The following is a 22,587-nucleotide window of genomic DNA, read 5'->3' as shown; positions in this document are numbered from 1 at the left end:
GCCCAAGGCATGAACTTCTTAGTAAACACTATTGTCAGACTGTGATAGTAAGAACACTTGGATAGATAAGCCCCACCAATGACAATAAAATATGACTTTTACTATTATAAAATATTGAAATAACGACTACTTTATTATAAAACAAGCTCTCCTTACCTAACAAAGAAATCCCACCAAGTTGTTTCCAATACGAAGCCCAAACTTCTACATGCTTATTGTGCCATATCAAAGCATCACACTACTGTGCTTTTGAACAACACCTAAACACTAAGACAATAACTTCATTTGGATCCACTCCTTCAGCATTTAATCCCCTCCAAGTGTACATTTATTTCTGCACAGCTCCACGAACAGCATCACTTCCAAATTCTTCATCACTTCCAAATTCTATTTAGTCTCACGGACAACAGAAGATAGCAGGGATTTGGGTTTAGCTCTTACCTCCAAAAATATCCTCACTAGCATTTTTATTTATTAACAGTAACTGTTATCAGCATAAATAATGATGGGACTATGCGACAATAACCTATTTGACCAATTCTTGGCATTTGCAAAAAGAGGGTATTTTGTACTTTGTTCTGGGAAATTGCCAGGTATGCGCACACAATGAAGAACAGAAAAATAAGAAATAAAATTCTAAGTAATTTTTGTCTTCTTCCAAATTTTTAAGTAACTGGATGTGCTAACCAGAACTCTCTGCAAGCACAAGCCCAGCAAATACATTTTTCAAAATGACTTTTAAAGACTACATATGCACAGAACAGTTTAAGGGAAAAGAAGTAGAATACACTGCACAGCTCACCACAGTTGGCGAGCCAGGAGCCTAGAACTACTTAGGAGCCCCTCTTTCCCAAATATTTTTGTCGTCATACTCTTTACTTCCTAGACAATTATTCCCCTTTCCACTCCCAGGGGATTTTCTCACATGTAGTCTAAGCTTTAAAGTTTCCTGGATTTGGAGTGCTCAGCTGTATAATGAATGTCTTAGAGACATTTCTCCAAAACGTATTTATTTATTCTTAACTTCAAGGAAAACTACAGCCAGAAAAGCTGTACATCCATGAACCTGGAAAGGTGCTGATGAACCAACTCTTGAAACTCTGAGTTTAAAATATCACAATCAGAAGTTATCAGCTTAAGAGCAGTCACTCTGTCCTTTAGAGGGGTTATAGGAGAAGACCTGTTCTTGCTAATTTTAGAATCCAAAGGAGGGATTACTTTTTAATCTTCAGATTTGAGACATTGCTTTTCAAGGTACAAAATAGCCCTCAGGAGTCAGTTCCAGTGGTTCTAAGCACCTTAACCCTGCCAACATGGCCAGAGACAGTGGGGCCACGTTTCTCAGCTCAGCCTGTGTGGTTTTGCTACTGTTTAGCAACACAGAACTCCAGCAGCAATGCTTGCCTGAGCTCACACATCCTCTACGTGGCTTGTCACTCCTGCAAGAGTTCTAGCGCAATTGCTTGTTGGCCTCGCTGTGATTAGAGCATGGGACTGGTCTGTTAAAAAAGTCTGAAAGCAAAGCATTAAAAAGCCTGGATATTTCTGTGTGCATTTGTTTGATCATGAATCATTTTCCCACAAACAGCTGTTACGGCACAGCTAAGACGATGGCCCGCTGTGGCACAGGAACAAGCTAACACTAAGCCAACGTTGCCACTGGGGCCTGGTATCCTTAAGTCATGTCTTGAGCTGACTGGATACAAGGTAACATCGTCTGGAGGCGACAAGTGCAGTTGTGTAATGCTGTTTCTGAGCCATCAGGCCCTGGTATAAAGAGGCAAATTGCATTAGCCTGAATGTAGCTCTGGAGCTGGGCCGCGTCCAGTCAGCTCACGGAACAAGCAGGAGAAATGAGCTCTTTCTGCCCATGGCCCAACACGCAACCACAGGCACTGAGACGAAAGCATCTCCCTTTCGTCTTCAGCATTCTTAATGCTTAACGGAAAAAAAAAAGAGGAGGAAATGAGAAGAAACTCAGAACACTTGGAGAAATGTGTCTTGGTTCTACGTAGATACTGAAGAGAAAACAGGATCAGAGTTTGCTTGCAGATGCCAACTGTCCTGAATTAAGCTATGATACTGATTGATTAACTGACTCATCTTGTTCATTTTACAGTAATTCCCAGAGCTCTATGCCTGGAGTGTCACCAAGAGGGACAGAAGAACTACAGTCATTGCGTTAAAATAAAGCAAGCAGATAATTTTTTCTTTCGTCTTCCATTACTTTCCTATGTAAAGAGCATGTTCACTTCCAAGAAGCACAGTAGGAAGCAAGATGCTGATGAACATGTGACCGACTACTCATATCCCCACCATAAATTATACGAATATAAGGCTTACTCTAGATTATGTTGTTTAGCTGTCACTAAGAAAGACAAAATCGTTAAGAATCAGGACATTAGCCTCCTTCCTGTGTCACAGTCTCCAGTAGCATTGACAGGAAGAGAATGATTGATACTGGCTCTGTACTGCCAGCACCTCTCCTTGCTACATCCACATCCTCTTGAAAGGCCAATTAGGATTTTCTATAGCAATTAGGATTTTCTAGTCTCCTCTGTCAAACCTCAGTGGTAGAAAAGCAATTTCTCTCCCATTCCGAAGCGTGTAGCCTGTTGCTGCAAAAATCTTTCATTACCTTACTTCACTTTATACGTAATAACTTTCTTCCTCCAAACATTTCCCCAAACCGTTAGATGTTGTATATGTTCTCACCTGATCCTTCGTCTTCTCTTCTCTTTCACGAATATAGCCAGCAACAATTCTTTCCGTTTCCTCACACAGTCTTGGATATGTTGCCAGCTGAGAAGCAAAAATAATAGAAATTTACAGCTGCAGAGTGGCTTCAGTAGAATACAAACAGAGAAACCTCCACTTCCCTCTCTGCAGGAAAAGCAAGTATTATAAGTTCTTGGACTAACCATTAAGTAGGCTACAAAGCAAGCCTTACTTGCTGTTAATAGTGATTTTTCAGAAAAACTGGAGGGACCTAGACCCTTAGACTGTTTCTGCACTTTTGCTCCATGACACATTGAGGAAAAGACATTTGGGACACAATTGTTTGGAATAATAGCACTGCAACATTGAAATCTTAATACTTTCAGCTCTTTTATCTAAATACAATGCAAGCCTCTCTCAAATATAAAGAGAAAAGACAGGAGTTAATCCACAAATGTATATCAAGAATAGCACACTGCTAAGAGAGCAAATACCAACACAGAAAGAAAGCAATCACATAAACCTAAAAGAAAACCATCTTTAAACATCGTAATTAACAAGACGTGGATGAATGAAGGTGTAATTAAAAAAAAATCCAGACTTTTGCTGTATTTAATTAATATGAATTTTTTGGGGAAAAAGTTGTGTTTTCCAGCTTTTAGGTTGTGTCAGCTGTTATTACATTAGGAAAAAAAACAAAACATGAAATTGAATACCTGATAGACTATCTGTTGGATCTAGAACTGTGTTGAGTCACCCAGCACTAAGGCTCATTAACAATGGAAACTTAAATTATTGTTCTATTTTGAATTCATTGTTTAGAATTAAAGCTTCAGGTGAAGAAGCAAGAGGGAAGACACCAGTCTCTTCTGTAACAATAAGAACTGCTTATACTACGTACCCCCATGTAGATGTGCATATAGACATGTACACATATATACATATACACATGTGTATACATATATACACATATATACACATTAGCTCTCTTCCTTTCTAAGTACACTTCTATAGAATCTCCATATTTCAATCTACTTTAAATCGTTAACAACTACTTATCATTTATCTGTCTTCAGTACCTAAATGGTCTCTTTCCATTACAGAGATAAAAAAACGAGTTGGGGAAATTAGCTGAATAACAGATCTTTCTAACAATTCACAATTAAAAATAATTTCTTTTCCCAGGGTGGTTTCTCATTACTAAAGAGAACTTGACAGAATTACCTGTAAATATTGCAAAACATAAAATAAATTTTTAATATCATAAAATGATTTCATAATAATCATAGGTGTAATAACAGAACATAAAATCTTACGTTTGTAAATATTACAAATCATATATATAATATTTAGGTGCAACGATGCAACACAACTGGTCACAATCTAAGCAATCCCACTCAGAAGTAGTGGAAGGCTCAAAATGCAGATAAGAGGTTAGAAAGGGCTGAGTCTCACAGCACTGCCGTTCACCTTAGCTTGTCACATCCCTTGAATACACCCTGCAATCGACACAAAGCTCCAGGGAAACTAATGGGAAGGCATCATGTAAAAGCTATTTTCCTAAGTGTGTGTGTGTGTGTATATATATATATATATATATGAAAAAACACACATTCTAAAACAATGTGCACAAGAGCACTGTAACAAAGCTTCACCAGCTAAAGCACAAACCATCAACCATTCCAACAGAAGGTACTCCAGATAAGGTACCTTTTACCTGACTGCCCAAAAAACTTTAAGAGCTCCCCATGCTGCACTATCTTATTCCTTGTTTATTATGACAAAATAGACAACAAGATATTAACAAATTTTTCAGCTGGTTAGTACATTTGTCTCTAAGTTGTTCACTTATCCCACTTAGCTACTCCAACTTAGATATTTACAGTGGCTGCAGTATTACCAATAAATTGCATGCCTGAATGGTCTGGAAGACAAATTAAACAAAAGAATAAAAGCAAAACATAAGCTAGTATATGACACTTAAACATTAAGCACAGTCTAAAAATAATGCTATGCTGCAAGCATTTTTACTTGAGCAAGTGAGAAGAGAACAATTTATACTAAAAACCAGTTTATCAGCCTTGTGGTGAGATGTCTCAATGCCTCTCTCTTGTGTGTCTAATTCCAGAGCAGTGCTCTAAATAATTTTCTCGTTCTTTGAAGGCTCCACCTTGTGGCAACATCTTTGCATCTCAATAACAGCACTAATGTGATCAGTAAAATGGGGTAAGCTTAACCGATAGCACTGGGAAAAGACTCTGCGCAATTAATTCAAGCAATATATCTTTCAAATTTGGAAAAAAAAAATGGAATTTCAGCTCAAAGTTTTGTGATTAATTCAATTCTCTATGGCCTCTGCCAAAATAGGAAAGGATAATCATCTTTTAAGAAATAGGTCATTTATCTCCTGAGTGATATAGAGAGTTGCATTATTCAGATGAATGTAAAGATTATGGCAGGATATTTCTCAACAACTTCAGCATATCAGTGCTCATATCCCAGACCTGCTCCTGGCCTTGCTACAAATAGGGTGCCCTGCACTCTGAGACGGTGAGAAAGACAGGTGAACAAGAGGTGAAACAAATAAAAGCAGCCAGTTAGGTAAGAAGTCTATAAGAGTCAACGGGATCTTCTAAAATGTAACAGAGCAAAGGGAGAAAAGATAACTGACAATCAGCAACTGCTAATTGCCAATGTCCCAGGCAAGTAAGTAATATTCACAGATAACACCTTTCCTATGAAAAGGAAATGGGGGAGTGGGGGGGAGTGTCTGTCCCTCTCCACATCAGTGAAGTACTCTCAACAGATGTCTGATCATTGCATTCACTCAGCTTCACATTAATACCTGACATGCTTCCTTAGTCCCACCTGAGCAGGGCAAAGTTTGAGGTTTCATTTTAAGACTATAGAACAACTTACGCATACACTTCAGGAAAAACATTCCCAAACACTCACACTAACACTACGTTTAATTTTGATTAACCAATTTGATAATCCATTACTATCGTAGGATAACAAACAACTTTAATAGATGCACACAATTTTCATATCAGGAAGCTCTATGTGGAAAGCACTGCTGAGCATTAAGGTTTGACATTTCTGGGCAGCAGCAAGCTCATTTGTCAACGCTAATACAAGGAGGTACAAATACAAGGGAGATGAAATCTTCCTAGCATTCTACTTCTAACTTCTTGACAGCTGGACATTACGAGCTTTGGGGTTGTTTATGAGAAAAGCACAGGAGATTTTATGGCTCCCTGACTTCGCAAAGATCTGTGATACCACCCAATACAGAATGGGTATTTTGTCCTCCTTGATAGACCTCTCTGAACACATCTGAGGCCTTGGCTCTAGAAAAGTTTCACTGTTTCTTCCTCTTGTAAGCATTAAGAAAGAAAATTTTCCGAGTACAATTTTTTTTTTCCTGATTTACATACGAGCAGAGTTGCTGCCTACGTTCCATTTGCAGTACCCATGAAAACATGATTATAAAGTGGAAGCCAGAGGGCAACTCCTGACTCAACAAAACTCCAATCAGGAGATGTGCATACTCAAAACACAGGACTCAAAAAGAGAACATTTTCAGCATTACTTTGTTTTTGAATATTGCAGAAGTTGTAACTATTTGGAGTTTTACTCTGTAAATAAAGTAACTAGCTCAAGTCTCTTATAACATCCTAGAATGCAAGACAGACTTTGTGTTAGCTACTATAATCATGCTCTACTTACATTGCCAGATCTATTTGCAAGTTACCTTTTTAGTGCATTTCTTGACCGTGTTGATTAACTCTTGCATCACCAGATCCACGCTTTTTAAGCAAGGTCCTTTCAGCTTGACAATCTGTTTTTTAACAATAGCTTCAAATGCCATATCTGGAGTAAACAAACCTGTTCTGTGGACATGAAAGAATATGTAAGATAGTAATACATCCTGCAAGATTTTTTTTTTAAACTTAGTTGCTCATCTACATTTTCAGAGGCTTAGAGCTGAATTATGATGATATCCCTATACAGCCTTCTGTAGAACTAAATTTGTTTTTCTCTTTAAAAAGGAAAGTGTAATTGTGTAATAAGAATATAGAAGTTGAAACATGCCCTACTAGATGACTGCAAAAACTCTAAAAAGTATTGGAATAACATGGTGAAGCCTCTTCAGCAGCACCCCAAACCTTAGAGGTGAATGGCAGCACTCCATGTACAACCACTTGCAGAGTAAACCATGAAGAATCCTATAGTTGCATTTCACTCTGCACTCACAACAGTAAATATGGTTCTGTTACCCAGAGTCATACGTGGAGAATTTCAGTTTGCCACTGCACCATATGTGAACTTATATAAACAAGCATCTCACAGAAACAGTTTTAAACAAACAGCCCTTACTTCTCTTTCAAACACTGCTTGCAAAGATCTAGCTTGACAGATCTTAAGTTAAATAAAAAATAAAACTTTAAAAACATGCCCAGAACTAATAGCTTGCCACCACAAATTGCTCATCTAGACCTTGCCACCAATAAAATTAAAAAAGTTCAAACACTGTACCACAACTACTGGAATCATCTATTTGAGAATTTAAGAATTTAAAACACGTATTATGGAAGCTGGCTGTAAGCCCACTGCAACATGATCTTAGATCACAACAAAATTGTAACGGCTAGCAGGTAACAACAGTTGCATATGAATTCAATTTTGTTATCCCCAAGAAGAAAACACTTAGCCTTAGGAGTTCGTGTGCATGTTTTATATAAGCTTCTTTGTGAATCCAACATCTTGTTTCCTACCTAAGAAACAAGCAAGGCCTACCCTAGTATTTCAAGAAGTTAAACAAGAAAAGGAAGACAAATATGCCCACTCCCCTGTGACGAAAACTGCAGAGACAAAACTTCTCCAGAAGAAAGAGAACCTGTCAAAGAGCCCCTATATTTTCGTATTGCCAACATAGACAAATTCTTGAAAAAGTTTTCATAATGAGACTGAAATTCCAGAAGATGCTGCCTGCAACAGTCCTGTCCATTTAAATGGATTTTTCACTGAAATGCAAGATAGCTCACCGTCGTGCCTGGTCTTTAAACTTGTGCTTTCATCATGTGCTTTATAGAGGTTTCTGACTTGTCCAAAACTGCATTACTTCATAAGTTTTTGTCTTTTTCTTAGAACAAACTTCTCCGCACTAACTAGACTCTCAAATTCCTCAAGTGAGCCACTGCATCAGCGTTCCCCAAACCACGATCATTATAATGAAATAATAGTTTCCATAAATGTTTTGTTCTCCTGCAGTGATGTCCAGCATGCATCAAAAAGTTCATATAGGATTTGCATCTGATATTGAATTTACGGGGTAGGGCAATTAAAAATTAGCAGAAAAAGGGGCAGCTAAGAACTTCTCCTCTGTGTATGCACGGTTACAGTTACACCAATTCCAACAGCCTTCGTGCAGTGAAAATCCTATGTTATATTGGAAATTAAAGTTATACGCTTTAGCTGGTGCTACCAGAATAAAAAAAAAAGTCATTGATTTTCTCTGTAAAATACTTTTCCAAGATTTCCAGGCAAATTAAACCTCTTCAGGCAAACCAGCTGATCAGCCCAAAATAGGTACCTGAAAAACAGAAGTGTGAAGGAGTGGAAGAAAAAAAGTCAGCTGTTGGGAGCAGTGCCTTAGTAATGTAGTCTAGCAATCAGTAGCCAGTGTCTCCACAGGTTAAAGAAACCAAACCCTCTGCAACACGATCAGGCTTGAAAACATGGGAGCACTTGCCTGATACCATGTATGTTCTTGATGGCATAACTTATTTCTCTCCGCAGTTCTTTCTCATTGAACTCCATCTAGAAAAACAAAAGCATTTGAGATCATATGAGGTGAAGTTCTGAAATAAAATAGAAAATATTACTTCTCCCTATATAACTGGAAGACAAGCAAGTTCAACTAACATACTATTAATTTCTAATTACACTAAAGAAGGCGTAAGTATTTTAAAATGTTTTAACACTAAGGCTACAGACAACAATAAGGAGTGTTGGAAATTATTCACCCTTTCGGGTGAATCTTTTAAGATGTTTTTTGCAGAGCATCCCAAAAAGAAACATGGAGGTGTTGGAGTAAGCCAGAAACATCATTCAGAAGATGCAACATTTTTTTTTTTTAAATAGGTGGAAAGGAAGCCCATAAAAAGCATCAAAGAATGCAGACTAGAAATACAGTAGGGTTCACTGTGAGGGGAAAATGAAGTCACTGCAGTGAAAGAAAAGGTAAAAGAACATATAACAAATCCATAAAAAAACAGTTTACTTGTTCACAGACTACCAAACCGCAGTTTTTTCTGTTATTCAGAGGATGGGTAAGCAAGAAGAGGTGTATCAAGAAGAAAAATGTCATCTCTGAACACCATATTTGCTTCTGCTTCACTTCCCCTCCCCTTCCCACTATGGAAAGGTGGGACTGAAAGCTGGCTTTGTCTTATGTTCCGAAAACAGGAAGTAGAAAAGCCAGAAAATAGTTATTTTCTATTACTCTAGTTTTAACAGGTACTAGCTATTTGAACGCAGCAACCTGAATTTGCCAACCATAGCTGTTTCTCTGCCTGCCCCCCCCAAACCAGAAGGAAGATACCATTTGTGATTAAAAAATAAAAAAGCATGGAAAGTAATAAGAACTGTGACTTTAATTATATTCTAACTACTGTATTTCAGAATCCTCAGCATATCTCAGTATCCACAACTAGAAATGAAGCTAAATGTCTCAATCATCACTTAATGTAATTTCTTTCACAGTTAAAATCAAGTTCTTCCGATCAAACTTTATCTCTGCTTTACTACCATCTATATGAACATAGGAATACATAAATAAAACTCAAAGAACACCACTGAGATGGATAAATACCTTCACTAGTTCAAAAGGGAAACGTTCATGGAAAATACGATTAATTTTGGCACCTCCTGAAAGTTCTAGTGTATCGACCTGATCTCCTGATCCTTCGATTCTTTTTTCAAAGTCCACTGAAAACTGTTGTACCATCCTAAATTTCAAAGGGAGGAGAAAAAAGATACACTTAAGCACATCAACTATCAACTGTTACTTCAGTACTATGCAAGTATTATTGAATTAAAACACATTTAGGAATTTACAGAAGTATTTACAAGAGCTCATCCAGCTAAGTTGCCAATGCAGGTTGCTATACTTCTCTTTGCAAACCCATTCCACCATACACTCACGTCATTCTCTCTTACAGGACATAGCTCAGTATACTATTTTCTTTCTTCATAAATGTTTTTTTTTTAAAATACTGTTTAAGAAACCGTATATTAAAGTCAGCAACACATACAGCAGCATACCAGGCTACAGCCTTATTTCGCTAATGATCACAAAATTGTAAATGCATCTTCTATTACATACATGCTATTCTATTTTATTCAGAAACGAAAAAGTGATGGCAGTCTGTAGTAGGATAAGCAAATACAAGTCTCAATGTTTAAGCTATAATACTTGTACTGGATATGAATCGAAAAGCACTCATACTTAAATGTCATTACAGAAACAGCGGAGTTCAATGGGGCAGACCACCAGAAGCAAAAAACTCCGATCTTATAGCAAGAGTTACCATCTGTGGAGAGCTTACTTCTCCACAATGACCCTTTGATCTTTCTAATATCTTTCAAAAAGACACAGTCCAACATCATGATCAATATCAAGCCATTAAGCTGACTCAGTGCTGGCAGATCTTATAGTGGCAGCCAAGTTACTTAACTTTCCCATGCCAAACAACTTGCCCAAGAGCCAGTACTAACAAGCCAATGCATTAGCTCTCAGTACCAGACTTCAGCTTACTCAGTTGTGCTTAGACTTCTGCATCAGAAGCACTTAGCCATACATATGAGAACTCCTCCAGTTATGGAATAATCAGGGAGAGATATATTTTTTTTAATTTTAAAAGTAGGCACAAGCATCTGGCCTAACATTTGAAGCAATGGATTCAGCCAGAAAGTAACAGTGCACGTCATCTGTTCTTAAACCTCAGATACCTATGCAGCCCTGGCTAACAGAAATTACAGAAACGGGGCAAGTGTAGAGCCCCACAAATCAACTTTTGAAGATGACTGCAGAAACTTAAGATTATCTTATGGGGGAGAATCATGGAACATCCTGAGTTGAACATCCTGAGTTGGAGGGGACACAAAGATCATCAAATTCAACTCCCGGTTCCACACAGGATCACCCCAAAATCAGACCGTATTTCTGAGAGCTTTGTCCAAATGCTTCTTGAACTCCAGCAGGCTCGGTGCCGTGACCACTGCCCTAGGGACCTGTTCCAGTGCCCGACGACCCTCTTCAGTGAAGAACCTTTTCCTAATACCCAGCCTGATCCTCCCCTGTCCCAGCTCCATGCCGTTCCCTTGGGTCCTGTCGCTGTCCCCAGAGAGCAGAGCTCAGCGCCTGCCCCTCCGCTCCCCTCGTGAGGGAGCTGCAGGCCGCCATGAGGCCTCCCCTCAGCCTACTCTGCTCTGCACAAACCACGTCACCTCAGCTGTTCCTCAGACATCTTGCTTTCCAGGCCCTACACCACCATTTTTTTTCCTCTTTTGGAGGCTTTCTAACAGTTTTACGTCCTTTTTGTACTGTGGAACCCAAAACTACACACAGCGCTCGAGGTGAGGCTGCACCAGTGCAGAGCAGGACAATCCCTTCCCTTGTCTGGCTGGCAATGCTAGGCCTGAGGCACCCCCCAGTATGGCTGGCCCTCCTGGCTGCCAGGCCTCTCTACCCACAATAGAGTCAACAGCTCCTCCCAATTTAGTATCATAGAAGCATTAAGGTTGGCAAAAAAACCTCCAAGATCATCTCGTCCAACCACCCCACCACCAATGTCACCCACTAAACCATGTCCCCAAGTACATCCATCCTTTCCTTAAACACCCCCAGGGACGGTGACTCCACCACCTTCCTGGACAACCTGCTCCAATGCCTGACCGCTCTTTCTTGAGAAGAAATTTCTCAGGATTTCCAACCTGAACCTGCTCCAGTGCAACTTGAGGCTTCCCTCTTGTCCTATCATCTACAGACTTACTCAAAACACTTTCAAGTCCTACATTCAAATCATTTATAAAAACATTAAAGAGAACTGGATGGGCTCCTAAAATGGAGCCCTGGGGAACTCCATTAGTGACTGGCTTCCAGCCTGATGTAACCCCAGTTACTATAATCCTTTGAGCCCAACCCATCAGCCAACTGTTCACCCATCGTGTTATGTTTTTACCTAGCTGGACATTTTGTCCAGAAGAATATTGTGAGAAACAGTATCAAAAGCTTAACTGAATCCAAAAAGATTACATGAAATGGCTTCCCTTGGTCAACTAGATGGGTGACGTTTGCATGAAAGGAAATTAAGTTTGTCAAGCAGGGTAAGTTCAGGTAGTTTGTTTTCTTATACGTATTACGGAACTTATTCTTCAGAATCGAGAATCAGAGGAAATCAGAGGAAAGTTTCTAGCTGTGTTACTTTCCACAGACGAAACAAAAAGCAAGGAGAATTTTTACTGACAAAAGTTAACTTCTGCTATAGCACCTACTGATTATGAAGGTATTAGAAAAACTGTGCATAAAAACTGTACCAAGCAGGATAATTCAGGCTAAAATGGAATTTATTTTTTTTTCTTTAGACAGTGTTACAATAGTAGAACAACCTTAAGATGCCAGCAGTACTTAACAAGTCCTAATGCCATAAATGTTTTTCTAGCAGCTAAATGACCAAATATACAGACTGAAAAAAAAATACCTGTGTTGTACTCTCCTAGAAGAGTCCTAGGTTATATCCTCAGGTTTTTCTTTCAACCAGAACATCTGAAGTAAAGTTACGAGGGACAGACTTATGTCTACCCTTTCAGACACAGCTGTTACAAACACAAGGACTAAATAAAAGTCTTCAGCTGGTTCAGGAAAGCCTCATTAGTTCAGGTGACCATTTTCCACTTATAATTAAGGAATGGATTCTGTCCAAAACTCACACATTTTCACAAGCCAATGCTATTACCATCTAACCCAGAGAACCAAGAATACTGAAAAACCTTTGAAATCAATCAGAACAGGAATATGACAACAGGCACAACAGTGTTACAAAATCTTGTATTTTGTGGATGAGACCCAAACTGGACAGTGACTTGAGTAGTGTAAAAACATTCTAGTTTGAAACTTAGTATAATCTAGTTCCAGAAATTGTTTCAATTCATCCAGCAATGTTCAACCCATGATTTCTTAAGGAAAAAAACAGGGATGCAGGTTGTCAGAGTATGGTCAGAGAATATACCATCACTTGAATGTAAGACAGTGACAAACAGTAAGTGCCTAGGAAAAAGTGTGAGAACAGAGCAAGAATACAATGATAATTCTCCAGAATACTCTCTTGGCCTCAATAAATTGCCATTCACATGTTCCATGCAGCAGGGGTACGACCTTGTACTTACTAATGTTGATGTTTTCTCTGTCCCCAAGAATTTGCCTAGCTGCTTTTGAAAGCCCACAAACTATTAATATCAGCTCCTGCAGCAAGGAACTCTGTAACATAGGTGCACATCCTGTGGTTTACTACCTACAATTAATTTTGATCTTCAAGTTCTTTTGGATGTCCAAGTTTTCATATCAGAAAAAGAAGCATTCCCTATTCTCTTTTCAAGCACCTCATCTTACAGACTTCTAACAACCTCCTCCCTTTGCCTGAGGTCATCTTTTTGACAGGCTGAAGAACGTGTCCATACAATCAGAAGCAGTTTCTTACCTTCAATCATCTATGCTGCCCATCCTTTTATCTTTTCCTGTCCTGCTTTCTCTCTTTCTATGACTACTAATATTAATTTAGTGAAAACCTTGCTGAAAGTGGGTAAGTGTTCTGGAACATCAAGCACAAAATTCTTAAGAATTAACATATAGAATTTTCAGCCATATCGTAATCTTAAAATAATGTAAACCCATTAGGGAAAAAAATGCAAAGCAAAACAAGCCTATAGACAGTGGAAAAGCAGATGAAAGACTAGACACTCACTGCAACAGGGCTTTCGTTTTTCTAGTTGGATCTTCTGGTCTGAAGTTTTTGTATACCTCTACTTCATGTTCTATAGAAAGCAGCTGGCTCTGGAGTTTGCTCCTGAAGGCTGGCAGGGTATCCCGAATATGATTGGTAAGTTGCTAAAAAGCAAACAAAAGTCCTTTTATGTTGTTAATAAAGATGAAAGCAATTGCACAGCCATTTCCTTCTGACTGCCAAGTACATAAACAATTACCTGTGCTACTTTAACAGTGTAATTCCTTTTGATCTTTGAAACTGTGGAGACATTTAAAGAACATCCCAACATCCCTTTCACATACACACTATCTGGAGGCTTGAGAAACTTCTTGACCTTCTCACTCACTGAGCCCTGTTACAACATACTTGTTTAGCTACACACTAAAGAATTATTTTAATTCAAAACAACCTCCATCATAATAACATTCTGATGCCACATTTATTTTGCTGATTTTCCTAATGAAGTTTTGCAATTCCCTATACACTTGTTAAGCACGATGACTCCTTTACAGCAGCAAGGCAATGTGGGACAAGGAACAGATTCTGAGCATCCACAACCCTTTGAGAACAGTGACAGAAGGAAATGTAGACATACGGAGTATCCACTCAGCGCTCTCCCACTACTTAGAAAAGTCACTTTCACAACATTTCTACTTCCTTCTTTGAAGGACACTATGGAGAAGAGATTTTGCCCTCATATTAATGATTATAGCACTTTAAAAAAAAAAAGTTAAACTTCATTTTTGGCCAAAGAAGGTTCTATAACTGAAGAGTAGTGGTCTTCATTTGTGAAAATATACCTAAAAATATTGGAAAATAAACTGAAGGAGAGTAAACAAGTCTTAGCAAAGCTGTAAAGGTTTAACATATCCCAGTTACTCTTGCAGATATGCTGTATTGTGGTTAGACAGCACTATCAACTACGTTTACCATAAGTTTCTCATGCATTGTATCCATTCCTTGATTAAAACAAAAATGGACTTATTGCTCTATGTTGCAAACCTTCTTCCCAATCCCAATCACAGAGTCTATAAATAAGGAATGTGAATACCAAAGTATGCAAACTCAAAACAAAAGCTGTTCAGCAGACCTGACAGGCACAAAATCAAAACCTGGAGTTTCCCTGGAGCACCACCTTGTGGATGCAGAAAAATCTGAATACTACCTGCAACCATAAATGTGAATAGTCTGTGTTTAACAGCTTACGGACAATACTTGCATAGATACTCCCATACATAATATTAAATATATGGTAACAGCAACAGAAGACCAATGGTTCATACTGAAATAGATACATTTAAAAAACAGCTCAAAAAAAGGTAGCAGTACATAAAGTATTTTAAGTCAGGACATACAAGACAGTCCAAGGAAACATGAAGCTCAATTGCTTCAGGCTCAAAACTAAGAAATACATTATTAGTCTTTCAAAATATAAAGAGGCAAAGCATCCTAAACACACGCCAACTTTTAGGATGCAGGCAAGTTCTTGCATCCTCCTGAAGAGTTTTTTTTCTAAGGCACAAATAAATGGCATTAGCATTCTTTTTGAGCAAGTCCAGAGTATTCCTTAACCTGGCTGTCAAGATTCAACAGCTGCAAAGTCACTGCAGCAAGAAATTAAGCAGGCCAGCCCCACTTAGTTTCCTTCTTCTAGTCAAACGCTCTTCTTCTGTTTCCAGCTGCTATCAAAAATGGACAAAGCCAGGCTGACCTGGTCTTTGTCTATTCCAGATCAAAACCAGCCATTTTTCTCCAGTGAACCGGTGAAAATGCTATCAAGTTTGACATTTAGAAATGCCAAGAACCCTGTTTTGGCTGGTAAAACTGAGTTTCAAAATAATAGTAATAGCAGTAATCATTAAAAAATAATAGTAATAACAGTAATAATTGAAAAAATCATAGCATCATCAGTAATTCTAGGGAGGCAGGCAAGATTTGATCTTGCCCATTTCGGACTTGAGATGCATCACTGGTCATGTTCTATTCAAGCTATGAAAGGAACATTACCCAAGGACACATAGTGGTGAAAAGAATTATAAACCCCTCAAAGCCTGGTATAGGTAGTGTACTAACTTGGACAGTAAGCTACAGGTTACTCCTCCAGGTAACTGGGAAGTTGACTTCCATTTCCTGCTGAAGAAACCTGCAGTCTGACAAGGTTTGGCATGAACTCATTGAAACAGACCAGAGGTTTGGGCAAAATAAAAGCAGTGTGAACCAAGTCCTCTGATTACAGTATTTGTCATTTTATCATTAGTGTACGGTATACTGTTTCTATTAAAAACTACAATAAAGCATAGATTTTATGGTTAAAGTACAGACATACAGGGAACCCTCAGGACACATGATTTCTAAAAATGTGTTCCTCCCTCCCCCCCAATTTCTAAGTTTGATTTCTAAAAGTCCTGTTAAACGAGAAGAAATGTGGTAATTAAGGAATAGGACAATATACATGGAGAAATAACTGGGAAAGGAGTAGAAACTTACTTTCTATGATCCTGTCAGTATTCAACAGAACAGGAAAGTGCAGAACTGTCAGTAAAAGCCAGAAACTACATTTTTATCAGGTTAAAAAAAAAAAAAGTTCCGAATAAATCTGAGTAAGAGATGATTCATCCAGAGCATGAAAAGGGGCAGGGAGTGGTTATGAAAGCACCCGAGGTTGGAACATGTTAGGACCCCAGCGCTCCAAGATCACTTACACGTGTCACCTTTCTTTTCCTTCTTTTGTAACTGCACTTCCAGTTTTGTAGATCAAATGTATATAATTTTGCTTTGCTAGAGCAAACTCCTATTTCTAAGAGTTTTTGCAAGGAATGCCAAGTCTTCCCCAAGGCAGCAGAGAACCTCTGTACCCTCTAATGGTCAAAAATGGCTTCTACACAATCTCACTCACAGTCACCCAAGTCCACCCATTGTCCACAGTGCAGCTCAAAAAAAAGAATGTAGAAGGTTACAACTATGTGCTTCTATGCACAGCCTCAGAGGAAAAAAGTAGATTAAATGGCTCGTTACCCTCCAGCATCTTCCCAAGAATTGCAAGGGGTATGTCTACATTAGTGTACTGCAGCTGTGACTAATGCTATAGCCCAAACCTCAACCTTAAGTAATACTAACAGAGCTAAAAGAAGCTACTTTACTAATTTGTAAAAATCTAAACTGGAATAAAACATTAAAGAACTTCCGAAGTTGGAAAACTAGAGTCACAGAATACCATTATGAGCTTAGGTCTAGATGCATAACAAACCAGAACTGACTGATTTTTTTGAGCCACAGAACATTTACTCAGGAGAAAAGTCAAGACTGCATATTATGGATGCTTCCATCCTTGATAATTTATGTTTAGCAATCTTAATGATTCTAGGTGTATGTATGCTGACAAGAGTCCAAAAATTAGGTCCTCTGCTTCTCAAAGCATATATGTATATGATACATGTAATATACAACTTTGTTTATTACATTATGAAAAGCAAAAAGGTTAAAAGCAGGGAAGAATAAATTAGGTTCACTGGCCAACATTTATTTTAAGGAAGATTTTATAATGATCCTATCATTACGAAAGCTGCCTCTCACCACAGAGAACTTAGGTTTTACCTGGTTTAGAACTTTTTGGAGATATGGTGTTCCCATCCGATCTGCCATGTGCCTGTATGCTGGATGGGAAAGAAAGAATTTTCTTTCTGCTAGGAGAGCTGCCTTTATGTCCTTCTTCCCATCAATGTCCTTCTGGCTTCTGTTCACGACGCCAATATAACCTGAAACAACACAAAACCAAACGGGCACGTCAATGCAACTATTCTCTTCATAACTGAATTCATATTAAATTGAACGACAATGGCTCATCTCAAATGAAAGTTTCCAATTCAGATACTTCAGGTATTGTTTACAAGCATCATAATGAACTTAAACGGGAAGAACAAACTGGATGTTACGTAAAATAGATACACTTCCTTTTAAATCACCAATTCAATGCAGAAATACTTGAAATTTTGGTGTACCCCAAAGAAACCTCTTCAAATAGACATGAACACAAACTGAGAACGACCCAACAGGTAAGCATAAGATAAGTAAACAATATGGTATTGCAAAATACAGGAAAACTGAGACATTTCTTCATGTCTGCTGGACCAACACGTTCATAAATTGTTTTCTGTAAACATAAACTGGGAGTAGATGATGGTCCCATCAGTAAAGTATAACTAGGAGCAAAATTCTTGATATTGTTAACAGTGCAAGTGACTGGTCCAGTAGCTGTCGGAACAATCACATAGAACATTTCTGGAAGGGGTCAAAACTATGTTAACAGCAAGATTACTAAGGCTCTGGTGCTGGCTTCTGCCATATGTAAGGAAAAAAGAGATTCCTTTGTTGCAAAGGACAGCAATCTGGCACAGAAAAGAAAATTGCCTAATAACCTGTACTGACTTTTCCTGTTTCCTCTGGAATATGCAGTGTATTTTCCAGGTCTAGAAATAAATGATTTTACTTACGGGATAGTTTTAGCACAGCCCCCTTCCATGTTTGCTAAATAGAATGCGATAAGAGCTAGGAACTCGTCAAGTCCAGAATAGCTTTTGATTCATCTCCAGAACTTTCTAACATCACCTTTACCCAAAACATCTTTTGTATTGCAAACAATAGAGGCAATCAAACATTCTTACCTCTACGAAGAGGGAGTAGCTTATTTTCTAAAATTTCTCTTGCGTCTGTTCCTTCATCCATCAGATCCAATTTTGTGATCACACCAATAGTCCTAAGGCCTGACCAGGTCCAGGGGCAGGCAGGAAAAAAAAGATAGTGAAGAATCATTTATATTCAGGAAGAACAATTACATCTTATAATTCCATAATAATTATTACAAATACGTGATTATTTCAAAACATGTATTGCACAAGACCAGCCACAACTGCAAATAAGAGTATGTCTGGAAAAGAAGGGGTCATTATTGCCAGCAATTAAAAAGTATTACTCAAGTCTGTTTAACAAGGCTCAGCAATTATGTTCAATAATGCTTACCCTGAGGGTCCACTTCCTTAGCCAACTTCAGGGCATCTGAGTTGGCCAGATCAGTGTTGGCAGGAGTCACAGCCAGTATCAGACAGTTTTCTCGAGCAATGAACTGCATTATCATGTCTCTGATCTGTAGCTCAATATCTGGAGGCTGATCCCCTACTGGCACTTTTGTGATTCCCGGCAAGTCAATAAGAGTCAGGCTTAATACTGTATGGAAAACACAGAAGGGTATAACATTGGTTAACATACCAGACATGTCTAAAGAGACCAACACATCTATGGCTGCAGACAGATTTTAATCACATAAACCCCTATATAATTACTTTTTATAAGTATATAAACATTGTCAGTGGTTCAAATAAAATGCCTGACAACCTGGAAAGTACACTTGTTAGCATAGTTGCTTCGAGAGTCTTTCACTTGGATTTCAGAATACTATTTAATATTTTAAACATTAAGCACTATTCACCTATGTGAGTTGTATACTGAATGTCACTATAGACGTTCTTAGACAAATTAATATGGCTTCCTGAGCTTCTTCCATTTCTGACAGCACAGATAACAGGCCATCAGACCATTCCTATTTATATTTCAAGGGAATCCATCTGGAGGGTGGCAAAAAAGGGTTTTTCCCCACTACGTCTCCCACCTCCTACTATGTGTCTTTATTAGTAAGTTTACTCGTGAGCTACTAATAGAATATGTGCTGAGGGAGGGATTGGTTTCACTCTCATGTAAAGCAGGAATATTTTTAAGTCATGAGGATGTTAGATGGGATAGAGTCTGTGTTCTGGCCAACCAACAGCTCTCTGCAGCAGAGTGGCTTCATAACATATTAGAAACTGAGGATTCTTACACATGTATACCCACTTTTAGTTCAACTCAGTGTCAGAAATCTTTGCATCCCAGACTACTAATTAAGCAATGAGGACACATACAAAAAGAGCGCTAAATGGACAGAGCTCAAAAATATGTTACATCACTGGAATATAGAGCAGAATGATGGAATATAGAGTAGAATGATTTTACCTACCATGTGGAGAATATATTCTTAAATTAATAGGAATTGAAGAAATGCCTTTGTTCACTCCTGTTATTCTATCTGTTTCTACTTCAATTTCCTGACGAACTTCATCAAAATCAGTAAACTTCCTCCCTTTGCAGTGTAGAAATTCAGCATATTCTGTGAAAAATATCAATAGCATCTCTGTATTTCACAGGCTCATAACAGTCTTAAACACCTACTTTCAAGCCCTTTGTATTCTTCATGCACAAAAGCATGTCATCGTGTATAACCAGAAAGCATTATATATGAACACATGCCATAAATATGGCTGCACAGATGAAAACCAGCCAAAGCCAAGAAAAGGTTAGTTAAAAAAGCCAAGCTGACTGCTTATATCTTCAGCATTTCATCTCCTGGAACAACCTTAAAGATTCAAATAAATACCATTTACATTAACAGAATAAGGAACAGATTTCAGTGCAGAATCTGAGTTTTCATCTGCTTTGCCTGTAATACATCACTAAACTGAAGAAAAGTACTTCAAGTTCTGTATCACGAAAGAGTATTAGCATTTGTTTTCAAAAACTAACAGCCTGTGTTACATATGATTTTACCAAGGGAATTCTGCACATTTTACACATTCATAACCAAAGTAAGAGCACTTAAAACACTTCAATGTTTTTAAACTCAGCTCTTCAGTTCCTAAAAACCTCTCGTAACTTAAATCCAAACCACACTTTAAAAGTTGATGAAAATTTTATAGATGTGGCTGTGATTTCGCTGGTGGTAAAACACAATTTCTGAGTCTTCAGTCATCGTACAGCTTGGCCCATCAACCAGGAATCATCTTGTTTTCAGAGACAGATACAGTCTAATTTGTCAGACTCAAAAATGACACTAGGCTCCTGCTTTAACTTTCGTGTCCAAATACTGGTGCTGCTTATTGTATCCCTCTGGGTTTCCTGCCCTTAAGGTACATAACCAAACACACATCTCAGGATTTTAAAAGTGTAATTTCTTCCTTCAAAATAGGGCAAACACAAAGTTTATCCCACATAGCGAGGGCATAAGCAGAAATTAGTGACGTAAATGGTAACGACAGACATGAGCTCACCCCTCACCCCCTACTGGGCCTAAGCAGTAGGGCTGGAGAAAGGTTGGACAAAATGGCGCACATTCCAGTTGATTTTGTTCTGTAGTCAAGGCCTGATCTCACCGTTCCTTTTAGGTGCTTCTTCCCCAGAAAATGTTTTTGATAAAAATCCCTCAAACGCCAGGGTAAAGAACTTGCTTGATACTCAAAGGCCAGCAGCACAGGAGAGCAGATCCAAGGGGACAAATGAACAGCGGTCCTTACCCATCAGGACTGAAGTCTGTTTCTCAGGTTTCCCAGCTGTCACTTTATTACTGTTGCTGACTGAATCGTTAAAAAATAAAATAGTCAAAACTGCAAGCAAAACCATAGCAACAGTTAAAGCAAACTGAAAGCTAAAGAAGTGGAACGAGGAAGGCAAAAAACAAACGCCAGCATTTCTGCCTTACAGTACTATAATCGCTTTGAATTTAAAATGTGAGGGTCAGGGAATCCCACCCTTGCTACGAAAAAAAATAACATCTCATTTTAAGAGCAAAAGAGCACCTAAAAAAACCTCCATCTTACTTTTCGCAGCGTTAAGTACTCCAGTGTATAGTCTATTCCTTTTCACACCCAGCAGCAAAAATGACAATGAATGGGGGGTTTATTTGTTTAACATTCAACTCTTTATTAAAAAAACAACAAGGAATATTCAAATATTTCCAATTAAAAGACAACATGGTACACATAGTTAAACATCTTCATTGATCCAGCTCATTTGAGAATTCCCAATTGTAAAATTTGTTATCTCAAAGGTGGACAGTAGGTACCTACTGAAAAAGAGAGCTGACAAGCGGTTTCTGTTTTGCCTCAGTTCTTCATGCCCTGCTTCAAGCAGAAAATAAACTGTATTCTTATCTGCACCTTTTAATTCAGTAGCTCACCAGATTTTCTCAGGAAAAGATTTCAAAAATGCAAACAACTAATACTTCATGCCCAGTTATAATCAGTTGACACTCAAGGAAGCTTTTCGCTTTATTCCATTTAGCATTTCATAACAGAAAGATTCCCTGTCTGAAATGAAGATAATTCATATTGAAAAGTTTACTACCTTTCAGCTATGATTAATATTTATCAGTTGCTCATTCCTCTCAGGGACATCTGCAGTCCCGCTAGCTCTGAAGGAATAGGCTTTACAACTCCTCATAACCTGGGGTGCCACACACAGCCTACGGAATAAAAATTCAGATGAACAAGCCGTGCTTTGTTTGGATCCTCAGCCCCAGCCTGTCCTTGGCAATGATGCCCTCAGCCCGACTGGACGAACACATGCTCTAATGCAATCTTCAGTTTTCATACACAGAAGAATACTAGGAACACATCATATTTAACTTTTCGTGGGAATCAACATAAAGTCAGTCAGAACGAGTGATCCTGCTAGTTGTCTAGTTTTCAGAAATATATTTTCTGTATAAAACTTAAGTTATGTCAATAGAAAGAAAAAAACCATCTTTGTGTGTAGAATACTCTTCTTTTTTTAAACACAGCATCACTCTAAGCAGTTTGGATAACATAGAATGAAAAATCTGCCATAGCACAGTTATCTTCAATGCATCCAACCAGAAGTATCACGATAAGAGATAAGTTCCCTTTTCAATTTTCATTAGACAAATCATGCAAACAAGTGCTATGGGATAACATTTTTCAAAATGATCCTCATTTTTCCT

The 22,587-nt window shown here is 38.3% G+C and overlaps 1 protein-coding gene across 8 annotated transcripts in view; it reads right to left on the bottom strand.

Annotated features, from left to right (window-relative positions):
• The window catches only part of DNM3 (dynamin 3), a 180,827-nt gene that overhangs the window by 139,554 nt on the left and 18,686 nt on the right, over positions 1-22,587 (bottom strand). For all 8 annotated transcript variants that reach the window (XR_013954166.1, XR_013954167.1, XM_080601703.1 and 5 more), the window contains exons 3-11: positions 19,813-19,962; positions 18,783-18,986; positions 18,428-18,526; positions 17,361-17,521; positions 13,746-13,888; positions 9,596-9,731; positions 8,474-8,541; positions 6,473-6,611; positions 2,716-2,802 (exon numbers count right to left, since the gene is read on the bottom strand). Coding sequence is in view for 6 of the 8 variants with exons in the window: in XM_080601703.1 (XP_080457829.1) it covers positions 2,716-2,802; positions 6,473-6,611; positions 8,474-8,541; positions 9,596-9,731; positions 13,746-13,888; positions 17,361-17,521; positions 18,428-18,526; positions 18,783-18,986; positions 19,813-19,962 (1,187 nt within the window). In the remaining 2 variants the exon portion in view is untranslated. The remainder of the gene's footprint in view (positions 1-2,715; positions 2,803-6,472; positions 6,612-8,473; positions 8,542-9,595; positions 9,732-13,745; positions 13,889-17,360; positions 17,522-18,427; positions 18,527-18,782; positions 18,987-19,812; positions 19,963-22,587) is intronic.

The sequence above is a fragment of the Anser brachyrhynchus genome (genome assembly GCF_964034855.1).
Source record: "Anser brachyrhynchus genome assembly, chromosome: 8".
Taxonomy (NCBI): domain Eukaryota; kingdom Metazoa; phylum Chordata; class Aves; order Anseriformes; family Anatidae; genus Anser; species Anser brachyrhynchus.
Note: the sequence above shows the minus strand (reverse complement) of the source record. Positions and strands in the feature narration are given on the sequence as shown.